The 15,170-nt window shown below is 57.5% G+C and overlaps 3 protein-coding genes across 28 annotated transcripts in view; 2 read left to right on the top strand and 1 right to left on the bottom strand.

Moving 5' to 3' along the window:
- The window catches only part of CHD5 (chromodomain helicase DNA binding protein 5), a 239,481-nt gene that overhangs the window by 116,207 nt on the left and 108,104 nt on the right, over positions 1–15,170 (top strand). The gene's annotated exons all lie outside the window — the stretch shown is intronic.
- Positions 1–15,170, top strand: part of RPL22 (ribosomal protein L22) — a 286,932-nt gene that overhangs the window by 249,711 nt on the left and 22,051 nt on the right. Inside the window, exon 1 of one of the 13 annotated variants that reach the window (XM_050787470.1) lies at positions 6,961–6,964. The exons of 9 other annotated variants lie outside the window; for them this stretch is intronic. The gene's annotated coding sequence lies outside the window, so the exon portion shown is untranslated. Of the gene's footprint in view, positions 1–6,960; positions 6,965–7,860; positions 7,865–13,255; positions 13,260–14,259; positions 14,264–15,170 lie in introns of those variants that run through there. 3 more of the 13 variants (XM_050787460.1, XM_050787524.1, XM_050787514.1) reach the window with 3 other exon arrangements.
- On the bottom strand, positions 17–14,532 carry RNF207 (ring finger protein 207). Of its 14 annotated transcripts, XM_050787163.1 has the most exons (19): positions 13,724–14,531; positions 13,300–13,490; positions 12,516–12,648; positions 10,978–11,122; positions 10,807–10,888; positions 10,660–10,735; positions 10,450–10,575; positions 10,022–10,068; positions 9,707–9,779; positions 9,567–9,635; positions 9,067–9,135; positions 8,887–8,984; positions 7,646–7,832; positions 7,244–7,493; positions 6,992–7,057; positions 6,235–6,352; positions 2,991–3,089; positions 2,456–2,536; positions 17–1,572 (listed from the first exon to the last, which is right to left on the bottom strand). In XM_050787163.1, the coding sequence occupies exons 2-19, from the start codon at positions 13,488–13,490 to the stop codon at positions 1,401–1,403; spliced, it is 2,082 nt and encodes a 693-aa protein (XP_050643120.1). In that variant the 5' UTR covers positions 13,724–14,531; the 3' UTR covers positions 17–1,400. The 14 variants fall into 14 exon arrangements, 12 of the variants coding, with proteins under 12 accessions (XP_050643120.1, XP_050643095.1, XP_050643103.1 ...); XM_050787138.1 differs by having other exon boundaries at positions 10,450–10,735; positions 13,724–14,532; XM_050787146.1 differs by having other exon boundaries at positions 10,450–10,735; positions 12,555–12,648; positions 13,724–14,532.

The raw sequence follows: 15,170 nt of genomic DNA, 5'->3' as shown, positions 1-15,170 counted from the left end.
AGGTCACATGGGTTAATTTTTAACAAGCAGTTATTAAGCTCCTCTAAATGGAAAGGGTACTGTGGAGAAATGGAAAACTGCTTGGAAAAAACTACTAGAAAAAAGGTTGTTCTTACCCAGTGCTTTGCTATCAACGGAAGGTGGACGCAGGAGAGCTGCAGGAGTTTGGGAAAGCAGTGAAGTAACTGAGACCATCTGCTACGTAAGCTGGCCAGGTGCTAACCCCTGGCTTTAGGAGCTCTGCCCTTGCTGGAAAGGGAGAGAAGCTGGAGCAAAGGTTCCTCATCCTTCCGTGAGTCACTGCTCAGATTACTGGGTGGAACTTTCCAGTAGCACCAGGTTAACAGTGGGACTGTAATTCCGGAGGAACTGGATTCCTTTGCGATAGGGCAGGTGCTACTCAGCGGTGGAGTCTTGTAACCTAACACTCAAACCGGCACACCCCGACGGACTACACTGCCCAGCACAGGGTCTAACACACAGATGCTCGGTGCGTAGATGTGGAACAAGCGAGGGATTTCTTGCTGGATGGCCACTCCCTCATGTTTTCCATGTGGACTGGGAGTCATCCCAAGCTACTGTGACAAGGACAAAGACTTCGTGCCTTGCAAACATGGGGAAAAGCAAAACTGCCCAAACCAAAGAACCTGAAATTACGGCCTGTCAGAGTCTCTGGGTTTTATTATTGACAAATGATTACCTTTTAAAGAAATAACCAGCCGGGTATGGTGGCTCACCCCTGTAATCCCAGCACTTTGGGAGGCCAAGGCGGGTGGATCACCTGAGGTCAGGAGTTCGAGAACAGCCTGACCAACATGGAGAAACCCTGTCTCTACTAAAAATACAAAAAATTAGCCGGGAGTGGTGGCACATGCCTGTAATCCCAGCTACTCGGGAGGCTGAGGTAGGAGAATTGCTTGAACCCGGGAGGCAGAGGTTGTGGTGAGCCAGAGATCGTGCCATTGCACTCCAGCCTGGGCAACAAAGTGAAATTCTGTCTTAAAAAAAAAAAAAATTGGCCAGGCACGGTGGCTCACTCCTGTAATCCTAGCACTTTGGGAGGCTGAGACAGGTGGATCACCTGAGGTCTGGAGTTCGAGACCAGCTTGGCCAACATGGTGAAACCCCATCTCTACTAAAAATACAAAAAATTAGCGGGGCATGGTGGCAGGCACCTGTAATCCCAGCTACTCGCGAGGCTGTGGCAGGAGAATCACTTGAACCCAGGAGACAGAGGTTGCAGGGAGCCGAGATTGCACCATTACACTCCAGCCTGGGCAACGAAGAGCGAAACTCCGTCTCAAAAAAAAAATTTTAAAAACAATGGGAACAACCTTCTCTCCAGTGTCCCAGTCTTGTGCCTGCTCTAAAAGCCTGACCCTGGGGACCTGTCCCATTTGCTAAGTCAGGTGTTCCCTCCATGTGGGGATGTCACCCCTGTTTTTCTGTTTGGATCTGTGATGATCCTTATTTTTGAGTAGAGGCTCTTCCGAGAGGCCGTTCGGAGCCCAGCTGTTTCCTTTAGGCTCTGACGTCTTCTCTCTCTTTTCCGGGACACTTCCTGGGTTATTCCTAAAGGGACAGCCTCATGTGAGCCCAGCCCGCTCCCCCATTTCACCGTATCCCTGCACTAAAATCCACTTGGGCGAAAGCTCTCAGAATGGCACGTCTTCCTGGAAGGCCTCACTGAGTGACCATGGTTCAGCTTCAGAACCAGGAAGGCTCTGTCTCCGAAAGGATCTTGTCTACTGAGTAGGAGCTGGTTCAGGGACGGCTGTGAGTTGCTGAACCATCAGGCTGTGTCAGTGGTTTCTGGTGACATTGCATTTTGAATTTGGAAGCATCTGAGCTAATAAATGGCAGCGGTGCAGGGGAGGCTGGGGCCAGACTCTGCTCATCACCAGCCACGCTGTGACTCTGGCCACTTCAGCAACCCTCTGTACACCCCTAGGCTCTTCCAGTTCTGATTCTACAGTGCTGTCCTCTGCCCTGTGACTGACTACGTTTTCCTGAGACCAAAATACACAAAGATCAGCCTGTGACTGTGTCGTAGGTGTTACTGCACAGCCGTCTCTTCCTCTGGCAGGTATTGGGGTGCACATTGTGGCTCTGGGGAACAGTCCTCGGTCATTTTCTCATTTCAGTGACCCGAGTCCCCTAGCGTCAGCATGTGCAGCTCCTAGTGGTGAAACTGGAAGCAGGCAGCAGCCACGGCTGTTTATAATGGTAAAATGGGGTCGTGTCTATCAAAGTAACACCTGTTTTATCTATGAGGTCCCTTGTTTAAGTTACTCATCTGGGCTGAGAGCCTCTCTGACCCCTTGTTTTACAAAGAGGCCCAGGCAGGGTCCCAGAGCTGGAGCCAGAGGGGAAAAGCCTGGAGTTTCCTTTGTCATCCTGTTGGCCTCAGAAGCCACATCGCATGCCCGCTCTCTGGTGGAGAGACTCGCTTTACCTGGCTGAGGCCGCGCTGTTCCTGCTGTCGTCGTGCGTGTTTTGTAGACTCTCTGACTGCTCATCCACGGGTGCCTGAAACCTGGCAAGAGAGTGGGCACCAGAATCTCAAGGGAGCAGAGCCAGCTGCTGCATGGCCTTAAGCTCAGAAACCTCAGAACCAAACTCTGCCACCACTCATGCACCCACCTAGCGTTTCATTCTTTTGCTCCTCAAATATTTACTAAGGTCCAGCGGTTGGCGAGGGCCAGGCCCTGCCCTCATGGAAGCTGTGTGTTGGTCGGGGCAGACACGCTGAGGGAGGGAAAGGTGTGTGGTACAGGGCGCCAGGGGGACCTGCCTTAATCCAGGTGGAGTGGGGAAGGCCTCTGCAAGAGTACTCCCTTGTGCTCAGAGCTTCCAATCTGCCTCATGGCTCCAACCCTGCCCCACTCCTAATATGAGCAGATACTCAAGGGGTGACCTGACATCTGAGAAAAACCTTCAGCCTGGAAGACAGAAACCTACACAGGCTTAGAGGGCGTGGTGGCGCACACCTGTAATCCCAGCTACTCTGGAGGCTGAGGCACAAGAATCGATCGAACTTGGGAGGTGGAGGCTGCAGTGAGCTGAGATTGGCACCATTCCACTCCAGCCTGGGCGACAGAGCGAGACTGTCTCAAACAAACAAACAAAGACCTTCACAAGCAAAAAGCAACTGGGAGGAAACACTTCAGGGAGAAAATTTCCAAAAGGAAAAAAACCGTCGGCCTCAGAGGGGTAAGATATTGTGTCCATGAAACACCAGGATACCATCAAAAGAAACAGGGTACAGAAGGAGCTGTTGGAAATGCAAAACAAGATAGCAGAAATGAACTACTTAATGGAAGATAAAGATGCCTGGCACGGTGGCTTACGCCTGTAATCCCAGCATTTTGGGAGGCTGAGGCGGGAGGATCACTTGAGCCCAGGAATTTTTTTTTTTTTTTTTTTTTTTTTGAGACAGAGTCTTGCTCTGTGCTCCAGGCTGGAGTGCAGTGGCGCGATCTCGGCTCACTGCAAGCTCCGCCCCCCCGGGTTCATGCCATTCTCCTGCCTCAGCCTCCCGAGTAGCTTGGACTACAGGCGCCCGCCACCTCGCCCGGCTAATTTTCTTGTATTTTTTTTAGTAGAGACGGGGTTTCACCATGTTAGCCAGGATGGTCTCGATCTCCTGACCTCGTGATCCGCCCGTCTCGGCCTCCCAAAGTGCTGGGATTACAGGCTTGAGCCACCGCGCCCGGCCGAGCCCAGGAATTTCAAAACCAGCTTGGGCAACATGGCAAGACCCCATCTCAAAAAAAAAAAAAAAAAAAAGAAAAAAAAAAAGGGCCGGGCGCGGTGGCTCACACCTGTAATCCCAGCACTTTGGGAGGCCGAGGAGGGCAGATCACCTGAGGTCGGGAGTTCAAGACCAACCTGACCAACATGGAGAAACCCCGTCTTTACTAAAAATACAAAATTAGCCGGGTGTGGTGGCACAAGCCTGTAATCCCCCCCGCTCAGGAGGCTAAGGCAGAAGAATAGCTTGAACCAAGTAGGCGGAGGTTGCGGTGAGCCAAGATCGCACCATTTCTCTCCAGCCTGGGCAACAAGAGTGAAACTCCATCCAAAAAAAAAAGGGAAATGGGACAGAAAAGGTAAATTAGAGGGCCAGCCCAGGGGAGCCAATATCCAACAACAGAAATTTCAAAAAGAAAAAGTGAAGAAATCAACAAATTGAAAAAGAGGCTGGGAGCAGTGGCTCATGCCTATAATCCCAGCACTTTGGGAGGGCAAGGCGGACGGATCACGAGGTCAGGAGATCAAGACCATCCTGGCCAACATAGTGAAACCCCTGTCTCTACTAAAATACAAAAAAAAAGGCCGGGCACGGTGGCTCACGCCTGTAATTCCAGCACTTTGGGAAGCCAAGGTGGGCGGATCACGAGGTCAGGAGATCGAGACCATCCTGGCAAACACGGTGAAACCCTGTCTCTATTAAAAATACAAAAAAGGCCGGGCGCGGTGGCTCACGCCTGTAATCCCAGCACTTTGGGAGGCCGAGGCGGGCGGATCACAAGGTCAGGAGATCGAGACCACGGTGAAACCCCGTCTCTACTAAAAATTACAAAAAATTAGCCGGGCGCGGTTGTGGGCGCCTGTAGTCCCAGCTACTCGGGAGGCTGAGGCAGGAGAATGGCGTGAACCCGGGAGGCGGAGCTTGCAGTGAGCCGAGATCGCGCCACTGCACTCCAGCCTGGCCTGGGCGACAGAGCGAGACTCCGTCTCAAAAAAAAAAAAAAAAAAAAAGAAAAAAAAAGAAGAAAAAATTAGCAAGGTGTGTTGGCACGCACCTATAATCCCAGCTACTCTGGAGGCTGAGGCAGGAGAATCATTTGAACCCCGGAGGCGGAGGTTGCAGTGAGCCAAGATCACGCCACTGCACTCCAGCCTTGGCGACAGAGCGAGACTCCATCTCAAAAAGAAAGAAAGAAAAAAGAAATATGCCAGAACTGAAGATCATGAATTTTCAGGTTGAAAGGGCCTGCCAGTATCCAACCTAATGGATGGAAATAGACTCTCACCAAAGTGAAATCTCAGAACACTGGGAGCAAAGAGAAGATTCTACAAGCTTCCACAGAGAATTAGTAGGTCGCATTACAAGGGTAGGAGTCTGAGCGCCTTCAGACTTCATGAACAACAACCATGGAAGCTAGAAGACAAGAGAGCGAGAGAATGATGCCTTTGAAGGAGAATCCTTCCCAATCTAGAATTTCCAATCTAGAATTTGATACCCAGTGAAACTGTCAAGTGTGAAGCTAGAATGGAGGCATTGTCAGACCCAGCCACCCCAAACACGCACCTCCTTCGCACTCTTTCTCAAGAAGTTACCAGGAGGTGGGCTCCCTCAAAACCTGACAGGCACTTCACCACACGGGTGGTGAAGGGAGAGCCCAGGCTCCAGTCATTCCCTAGACCTACAGGGCAACCAGTCTACCCTGGGGCCCAGTGACTCAGAGACGGGAACACTGAAGACTTGCCGCCAAGATCCGTCTGACACTGGAACCCCGGTGATGCCTGAGTACAGTGCTGAGAGAGCCTGGTCAGGACTCTGCACAGGCTTGGCCTGTCTTACATTGATGAAGTTCCTGCCCTTTCCTCCATGTCCTGCCGCCTGGATCAGCCCAGTAGGACCCTCGTGACACCCTTAGGAAGTGCCTTCTGCTTTCACCTACTCTTGAGGGTTGGAGGGACCAACTATGATCCTAAAAGCAGAAACTCAGAGCAGCCCACTCACTGTGACCACGCTTTTGCAAATGTCCGGCACCTGGTCCGCCCAGATGCCCCAGCTGAACCTGCATGACCTGGCCAGCTGACTTCCCTGAACGGGGTCCTGTGGGTGTGGCACCTTTCCCACGCATTTTTTTTTTTTTTTTTGAGACAAGGTCTCACCGTGTCGCCCAGGCTGTAATGCAGTAGCGTGACCTCAACTCACTGCAACCTCTGCCTCCACCTCCCAGGTTCAAGCGATTCTCGTGGCTCAGCCTCCCCAGTAGCTGGGATTACAGGCATGAGCCACCATGCATGACTAATTTTTGTATTTTTAGTCGAGATGGGGTTCCACCATGTTGGCCAGTCTGGTCTGGAACTGCTGACCTCAGGTAATCTGCCCACCTCAGCCTCCCAAAGTGCTAGGATTACAGGCGTGAGCCACCGCACCCAGTCCCCAAGCACATTCTGAAGAGTCTCAGTGGCCCTGGGAACACCCCTTGGCCTCACCTGGGCTCCAGCCGCTCCTTCACCTTGGCAATGGAGCGGACGTAGGGCGTGATCTGCTTGGTGATGGTGGTCAGGTAGGCATTCTCCTGCCTCAGCTGGAGAAGGTCATGGAGCTGGGCTGTGGGGCCAAGGCCAGAGCATGCGGTCTTAATCCTGAAGCACCTGGCTTCAGGTTTTTTTTTTTTTTTTTTTTTGAGACGGGGTCTTGCTCTGTCACCCAGGCTGGAGTGCAGTGGCCGGATTTCAGCTCACTGCAAGCTCCGCCTCCCGGGTTCACGCCATTCTCCTGCCTCAGCCTCCCGAGTAGCTGGGACTACAGGCGCCCGCCACCTCGCCCGGCTAGTTTTTTGTATTTTTTAGTAGAGACGGGGTTTCACCGGGTTCGCCAGGATGGTCTCGATCTCCTGACCTTGTGATCCGCCTGTCTCGGCCTCCCAAAGTGCTGGGATTACAGGCTTGAGCCACCGCGCCCGGCCCAGGTTTTCACTCAAGCCAGGCACCATCTAAATATCCCGACCATTTCCATGGTGACCTCTAATTAAAGAGTGAGGCACTTGGTGGGGGCATTCTTCTCAATGAGTCCTGACCCCACATGCATCATTTGGGGCCGGTTAGCAGCCGGGAGGCACAGTCAAGCGCTAAGGTGAGGAGTGTGGGGATTTGCATCTGGTTAGTGGCCGACCCTGACTTCCTCCCCTGCTAGCATGTGGGTTAGCTCGGGGACAGGGGGTTCACTCAGCAGCCAACTTCCTGGAACCTTCATAAATCTCCTGCTCATTAGCCACTTGCTGATAGGATTCCTCCCAAATCTGAAAGAGAAAAGCTGGACATTGGATGTGGCAGTGAGCTGGAATTTACAGTGGTGGCACTGCTATCTCTAGCTACTCGGATCTACAAAGCACCCCCCAGCCAGGTCCACGTGATTCCAAGCAGCAAAGACTCCCAGGCTCCAGACCCTGCCACATGAGAGTCCTATAGGGCACAAGCCAGGTCCTCTTTCCCTGCTTACTGTTGGGGTAGCCCAGGTGTCCCCTGACAGGTGGGACTGGAGTTAGAGTCTTTGGGAGGGCTACCTCCTGGAAGACGACCCTCATGCCCTCTAAGGAGGTGTGCTCCGAGGCGATCTGCACGTCCAGTTGCAGGGACTTGCTCAGGACGTCTCCCATGATCTCCGCCTTGATGAGCGAGTGGTGCTTGGTGAGGTCTCGGTGCAGCTCCTGTACCTGGTCCTTGAGGCCCTGCATCTCCGCCTGCAGATGCTGCCCAGAGAGGCCGTGTGAGAGCGTGGGTCACCCTGGGCTGTTTTTACTGCCAGAGACTCGGCGCAGCTAGGACAACTCAATTTTCCTGAGCGTACCTTGGTGAGGAGTGGGTTAGGACATTTCCCCCCCGCAGATCCCTGCCCGCTCACCCTGTAGGTGTCCTCATAGTGGCGGCAGTGCTCTGTGAAAGGCGTGTTCTTGCCCTCTGCCAGCAGCACCTTGGTGCTGATGGACCGGTGCAGCGTAGGCTTTTGGACGGGTGACCCGGACATCTTTCCTACTGGGGAGGGGCAGTGGGGCCCCGTCAGCACCTTGGGGCCTAAGCCCCCTGCCAGCCTGAGGAGAGAGCCAGTGTGGATGCAGGGGGGTGCAGAAGTCTGCCCCTCCCCTGGCCTCCCAGGGCAGCCCCCTGGACTGTTCCGGGCTCTCACAGCCCTCTCCACCACCTGGAGCACAGCAGAGCCACCAGGAGCTTTGAAAAGCCTGGGGCAAGGCCTCACCCGGACATCCACATCTATTTTTTTTTTTTTTTTTTTTGAGACGGAGTCTCGATCCGCGCCCAGGCTGGAGTGCAGTGGCGAGATCTCGGCTCACTGCAAGCTCCGCCTCCCGGGTTCACGCCATTCTCCTGCCTCAGCCTCTGGAGTAGCTGGGACTACAGGCGCCCGCCACTACGCCCGGCTAATTTTTTTGTATTTTTAGTAGAGACGGGGTTTCACTGTGTTAGCCAGGATGGTCTTGATCTGACCTTGTGATCCACCCGCCTCGGCCTCCCAAAGTGCTGGGATTACAGGCATGAGCCACCGCGCCCGGCCCCATCCACATCTGTTTTTTAAAGTCCCTGGAGTGGGTTCCAGGGTGTGGGGCCAAGAGCAAGTCCATCGGAATGCTGCCAGGGCTAGGACCGAGTGAGTGGTGTGTTCACTTCTATGCTGGACACAGGAAGTGCGGGCCCAGTCTCTCTTAGTCTTTGGGGCCCCTGGGCACACACATGCTGTTTCAGCATTTCTCCTAACTCCTCCCCAGATGAGTCCAGGAATCAGGCCCCCTATGACTTCAGGCCACCTAGGTGGCGGTTAGCCCAGCCCCAGGTGCCCCACCCCAGGGGAGGCTGCAGTGGCGGTTGGGGGCCTGGGTCCTCCCCTTCTCCTTTAGTGGAGCTCCGAGTCAGGTCTGCCATGGACTTCAGATCCAGAGCTTCCTGCTCCCCTACTTAGAGGACTCGCCCTGGCCACCCCCTGTGCCCAGACACTGTGCTGGGAGGGTGTCGAGCTGGAGGAAGGAAGGGTGGCACCTGGCTTTTCCCTGGTAATCTGGCCTCTCAGCACCCACCCTCCCCCACACCTCAGTGTCGGGGACCTTGTGCCTGGCCTCCCCAGTTGCCGCTCACATGTTAGCACCACTTGCAGCAGCTGTCACCCGACGTGGCCCCAGCAGCAGCAGCGGCTCCAGGCAGCGCGCGAACTCGGCTCGGTGGTCACTGGCAATCTGGGCAGCAGGATGGGGTCATGAGGTGGCCTCCACTGCCCTGCGGGTCCCCCGACCCTGGCCCACCCAGGCCACTGCACACCTTGCTGCTCCGCACAGGCCTTAGGCGGTACGGCCGCGTGACGATGCCCTGCAGCCTCTCCATCAGCTCCTGTGGTAGTGAGGAGGGCCTCAGGCCGGTGGAGGTGTGGCAGCCGGGGGCAGGAAGAGGGGAGATGGAGGCGAAACACATCTGTCTTTGGCACTTGACTTGGTGTCCCTTAGCGGTGCCCGCCCTCTTCTGGGACTCATCCAGACAAACCCCCCACCCCATCCGCAAATCCATAGGAGAGGGGGCGGCTGGACTCCAGTGGTCACTCCACCCCATGGGGGACTGGAGGCTCATGACCCCTTCCTGGCTTCCCTGTCCTTGTAACAGTGGCCCTAACTGGTTTGCAGATGATGGAGTTGGGAGGGGGTCAGTCCCGAGACCCCTGGACCAGGCTCCAGGTGACAGGCTGCCCACTCCTGAGTTGGTGGCTTTGGTCTACAGGGTGGGCTCCTGGTGGGGAGGGGGCATCTGCAGGAGCAGAGGAGACTCACATAGCCCAGGTCCAGGAACTCAGCCTTGGTGGCCAAGCTGAGGAAGGAGGAACAGATGACCAGGTGGACCTGGGGGAGGAGACGCTGCTCAGTGCCTGGCCGGGGAGGAGGGACCCACCCGCACCCCAAGCTCCCTGTACCTGCAGGGTGGGCAGCAAGGTGGCCAAGTGAGAGAGCTGCTCCTTGAAGGCCTTGTCCTTCTCTTCGTATTGGCTGGGGGAAGGGGGCTGCCTGGTCTCCAGGGGGCCAGGAGCAGGGACAGGCATTTCCATCCCCCCAGCCATCTTCGCATGTCCGTCCCCGAACCCCTTCTCTGCACCCTGAGCCATGCTGCCCTCCTTAGCTGGGAGGACATTTGGATGTCTTGCTCCTCAGGGTGGAATGCCCAGGTTCGGAGCTGAGGGCATGGAGGCCAAGGGGTTTCAAAGGAAGCAAGCCCCCCTCCCCCAACTCACCTCTGCACAGCCTGCAGCAGCACCGCTTTCCTCTCTGCCAGCCTGTCCTGGGAGAGATGGCGAGCATGCTCTTGATTTGTGCCCCAGCCCTGCCACCTCCCACCATGCCTACCCCCCGGACCCCCGCCACCTGCTGGTTACGCTAGGTATCTCTCCAACCTACCAGCCCTGCATCCGCTGCCTGAGGGCTTGGGTCCTCTCACCCTAAATGTCACCTCCCCAGGGAAGTCTTTCCTGACCACCTCACATCCCCACCACCAGCCTGGAGCAGGCCCTGGTTTCCCCTCCCAGTTGTCCTAGCAACTCCAGGAAAGTGCTTGGTGCAAGGCCTGCTGCCCCACTACGCTGGAAATCCACAAGGCCTAGGGACCGGCCCTGTGTCGCCAGTTCCCGGCTGGGTCGTTTATTCCCCAACCCCCACCCCTCACCTGCATGCTGCCGAAGAGGGCGTGGATAGCGTTCTCCTCCTCCGCAGCGCTGTGCCGCACCTCCTCCACCATGGCCTGCAGCAGCGCGATGGCCTCCCGCGTGGCCGTCTGCAGGGCCTTCACGGCCTGGGGACAGGGCGGGGTCAGGCTCGCGAGCGCCGCCGCGCGCCCCCACACCCCTGCCCCCACGCGCCAGACCCCTGCGCTCACCAGCACCGCCTGCTCCAGCCGCTCACAGCCCTGCACGTAAGCCGATTCCAGGTCCACGCAGTGCGCCCGGCTCTCCCTGCGGGAGGCGGCGGGTGAGGCCCGCTCCGGCCGCCCCCAGCCCCCTCCCCTCGCGTCCCCGCTACGCACCCCTGCATGTCGCGGAAGCAACGGATGCACAACAGCAACTTCTTGTCGGTGGAGAACAGGAGGTAGGGCTCTGCGTGCAGCGCTGCGGGGGCAGCGGGCGGTGGTGAGGGCTCCGGGCAGTGCCCGCCCTGTTCCCACCCCCAGGTCCCCGGTCCCGCAAACCTCACTCACTGCACTTCTGGGGCACGTCGCGGCTTCGCTGACCCAGGGCCACGATGTCGTGGCGCGCGAACATGCGTGCTCGGTGCGTCTCATCGCGGCAGCGCGCGCACAGGGGCTGTCCGCACGTGTTGCAGAAGTACGTGGTCTCCACGTCCTGCGGACCGAGCGCGGGCTCAGGAGCGCCAGAGCCCGACCGCGGCCGGCGCGGGAACCGCAGCCGCCGGGTGTCATTGCGCGTGTTTGTCCCAGCCGTGGCGGAGTGCGCGGCTAAACGCAGCTCTTTCCTGTAATCTAGGCACTTGGCGTTCTGATATACCCGGTTTACAGATGAGGGCACTGCGGCTCAGAGGCTGATTAAGTAGGTCCGTGGAGTGGGGTGGGGGACAGGAAGAGAGGGCAGAAACTGCCTTTATAAAACATTTCACCGAGGCGGGGTGTGGTGGCTCACGCCTGTAATCCCAACAATTTGGGAGGCCGAGGCGGGCGGATCACCTGAGGTCAGGAGCTGGAGATCAGCCTGGCCAACGTGGCAAAAGTCTGTCTCTAATAAAAATACAAAAATTAGCCGGGCATGGTGGCGGGTGCCTGAAGTCCCAGCTCCTCAGGAGGCTGAGGCAGAAGAATCACTTGAACCCGGGAGATGGAGGTTGCAGTGAGTCAAGTTGGCGCCACTGCACTCAAGCCTGGGCAATAAAGCAAGACTCCGTCTCAAAAAAAAAAAAAAAAAACATATATATATATATATTTTTACCTGCAACAAAAGGGGTGTGAAGGCCTCTCACGGCCCTCTTGGCACACTCAATAGTGGCCAAAAGGTGGTGAACACCCTGGCAGTCTGGAGTCACACCTGGGCGGGGGAGGGGAAGAGCAGTGAGAGCTTTAAAGTTCTCCTCCCCAAGCCAGACCCAGGGCTGGAGTCCAGGGCTTGGCTTGCAGCCCTGGTATGGGCACATGCAATGGTTGACATAACAGGCCCTACCTGCAGTCCCTACCTCTTGCTAATCCTCTCTGTACCTCTGGGTCACACATTTCTCAGCACTTGCCCTGAAGGCTGGAGCTTTTGCCCTGGTCGGGCCGTCCTCCTGGGATTCCCAATACATTTTCTGGTCTCCACAGGCCAGAGTCCCCCGTGCCCTTTACAGCCCAGAGGGAACAGCATGCTGTCCCCATCTCCCCTGGGCTGTAGCTGCTTCTATGCCACTTGGGTAGCAGAGGCCCTTCAGGGTCGGCCCAGGCCTGCAAACTGGACTGCCCTTCCTGTGCAGGTCCACAACTCCACCCTGAATTGGGGATCAGTGAGTTCTCCCCAGATCGAACAGCCTTAGCTCCTGCCACTGTCTGGACACTGGCTCAAGTCCCTTGTTCTGGACCTCAGTCTCCCTACTGGCATAAAGGGGTTCACATTCGGGGCCAACATGCCCTAGGGAGGTGCTGGAGAATCCACTGCCAGGTCATCCTCTGAAGATATGCTGGGTGCATGTGCAAGCATTGGGGACTGTGTAATCTGGTACCCTCTACTCCTCACCCGCCCGCCCCGCCGCCCCTGCCTGCTCGCTGCACTCCAGGTCACAGTTGGCACAGCGCACCGCCTCCACGCCATCCCCCGAGCTGTCCACCAGGAACTGCAGCAGCCGGTCCACCGGTGGGAGCCCGCTAGGACCCTTCACCACCGTCTGGTGTCTGCAGAGAAGCCCAGGCCCTGAGATTCTGACACCCCTTCCCCAAGGCTCCCCACCCCCGCCCCTCACATTCCAGGCTGGAGCTACAAATAGCTGTGTTGGGAGGTGGGGTGCACCACAGCTCTGGGGTTTGCTATAAATATCACAGCCAGTGCTCACCCTGCCCTGGTCCCTACCCTTGCCCAGTCCTGGGCACTCCTGCAGACAGTGGGGTTGGTGCCCCTAGTATCAAAAGCAGAAGCTGCCCCTTGGCATCCTCTCACAACATTGGGCAAATTAGAGCCACTCCTGGGTTCCTTGAGTCCACATAACTGTAACTGTGTTTTGTGGACCTAAGACTTCTAAGACCCAAAGCGAGTTACTGGGAGTGTCTTGACCAGTGCTGGAGCCCCACCCCTACCCCCTAACTTTTGATGGGAGGTCTTGGGCCAGTAACTGCAATCTCCAGGCCTCAGTTAAGCTGATCTATAAAATGGGCTGAAGCCTGCAACTTCTGGCCAGGAGAGCTAAGGACTGGGTGCAGCATCTCCCAGTCGTTCTGCCTGAAGTTGGAGCCTTACTCTCCTGGCACCTGGGTCCCAGCTCGGGCAGAGCCAACCTTGGGCTGCGGGGATGGGGTCTGGGGGGTCTTTGGGAACTTTGGGACACTTACTGGCACAACGGGCAGGTGAGGCGGCCTTCAGTCGCGCGGCCACGCAGGCAGCCGGCGCAGAAGTCGTGGAAGCAGTCCAGAAGACACGGGCGCTCGTACTGCACGTGGCACAGCGGGCACACCAGCGGGTGGACGCTCGGGGCGTCCAGGGAGCTCGGGCCCTCCAGGGGCCCGAAGATAGCTCCCGACATCTGCAGGGACAGCACAGGCGGGCGGCTGGGGCGCGCACAGAGCCCCGCTTGAACTCCCGCGGCCCCTCTGCCTGGTCGCCCGCGCCCTCCCTGTTGCGTCTGGACCCGACGGGGCGTCCAGAGGTCATGGAGTGGGGAGCCGCTAGGGCCCGGGTTAGGGCTGGGGCCTGGAGCGCCCCGGCTCAGGGAGAACGGGCAGTGAGGACTAGCGAGGGGAGGGGCCCTGTACCTACCCGCTAGGCCGCTTTACTGGGAGCTACCCGCCCTCCGAGCTTCTCCCCCACGGTCCAGCGCTCCTAGTGCGGCTCCGAGCCGCGCTCTGAGACCCCGCGCTGTCGCTCTGCCGAGGAGTTGCCGGCCCTGGAAGGTCAGGCTCGCACCGGGCGATGGTTCCTATCCTACGCGGGGCCTCGCTCTGCCCTGGCCTCTCCTACCTCTCCTCACTCCCACCCTCGGAATTCCCCGCCGGCTGTCCTCTGGGTGACCCGCAGGAGACGCCCCTTCCGGCATCCACCTTCCCCAGGGTGGCTGCTGCCTTACGGCGCGGCGGGGCCGAACCGACCTCGGCGCTCGCCATCTGCTTTGCGCTCTGGTTCCGGCCCGGCTACTCCATCCCCAGCCCGCAGGGAGGAGAAGCTAGGACGCCAAGGCTCCAGGGACGGTGCCAGGCAAGGGTGAAAGGGTCGGACTGGCCCCTGCCCGGGATAACAGAGTCCCGAGCCCCAAGACCAGAGCGCCGCGCAGAGCAGGGCCAGAGGACCTTGGCTGCGGGGTCTTCAAGGGTGTAGGGCGGACGCGGTGGCTTGCGTCTGTAATTCCGGCACTTTGGGAGGCTGAGGCGGGCAGATCGCTTAAGGTCAGGAGATCGAGACCAGCCTGGCCAACGTGGCGAAACCCCTTCTCTACTAAAAATACAAAAATTAGCCAGGCGTGGTGGCGCCCGCCTGCAGTCCCTTTGGGAGGCTGAGACAGAACTGCTTGAACCCGGGAGGTGGAGGTTGCAGTGAGCGGAGATCCCGCCACTGCACTCCAGCCTGGGCGACAGAGCGAGACTCTGTCTCAAAAAAAAAAAAAAAGTCCAGACCCCACCCCCACCGCCGCTATTCCCTGCTCTTCCATCCGATTTGGGTCTGAACAGGTCATCGCAGCCGCATTTCCTCGGCTGCCAATTGCGGGCGCCAGAGAGCAGCGGACGCCCCTCCACCAGCGCTTGGGAGGCGGAGTGAGACGCCCTGGAATCCTAGCCCTGCCTTTCGCTGGTTGTGAGCTCTCGGCCATGTTACAGACCTCTCAGGGCCTCAGCGCTGGGTTAAAATAGAACTGGTGTCCTGATAATGGGCGAGGCCCCAGTGGAATAATGCCCGTGAAATACACATACTGGGCGTCCACTTAATTAAGGCCCCATCCTCATTGCCTGCCAAGTTCCCAAAAGAGGGATGGGTTTGGGTGGGAGGTTGAGAGGGGAGGCTCCCGGCCTTTCCAGCAGTGCCCCCTCTGCCGTCTGGGCCTGGCAGATGCGTGTTGATCCCAGCGTTTTCTCCAGCACGCCCTCGCTTCCTGTCTGTGTTATCCTGAGTGTCCTAAGAGCAGCCCGTTTCTGCCCCTCTTGCAATTACAAAGTCAAACCCAGAGCCTGACCCACAGTAGTGCTCAATAAAGGCTTAGAAAAAACTCGGAGCT

The sequence above is a fragment of the Macaca thibetana genome, chromosome 1 (assembly GCF_024542745.1).
Source record: "Macaca thibetana thibetana isolate TM-01 chromosome 1, ASM2454274v1, whole genome shotgun sequence".
In the NCBI taxonomy this organism is placed as follows: domain Eukaryota; kingdom Metazoa; phylum Chordata; class Mammalia; order Primates; family Cercopithecidae; genus Macaca; species Macaca thibetana.
This window is presented reverse-complemented; position numbering and strand designations above follow the sequence as displayed.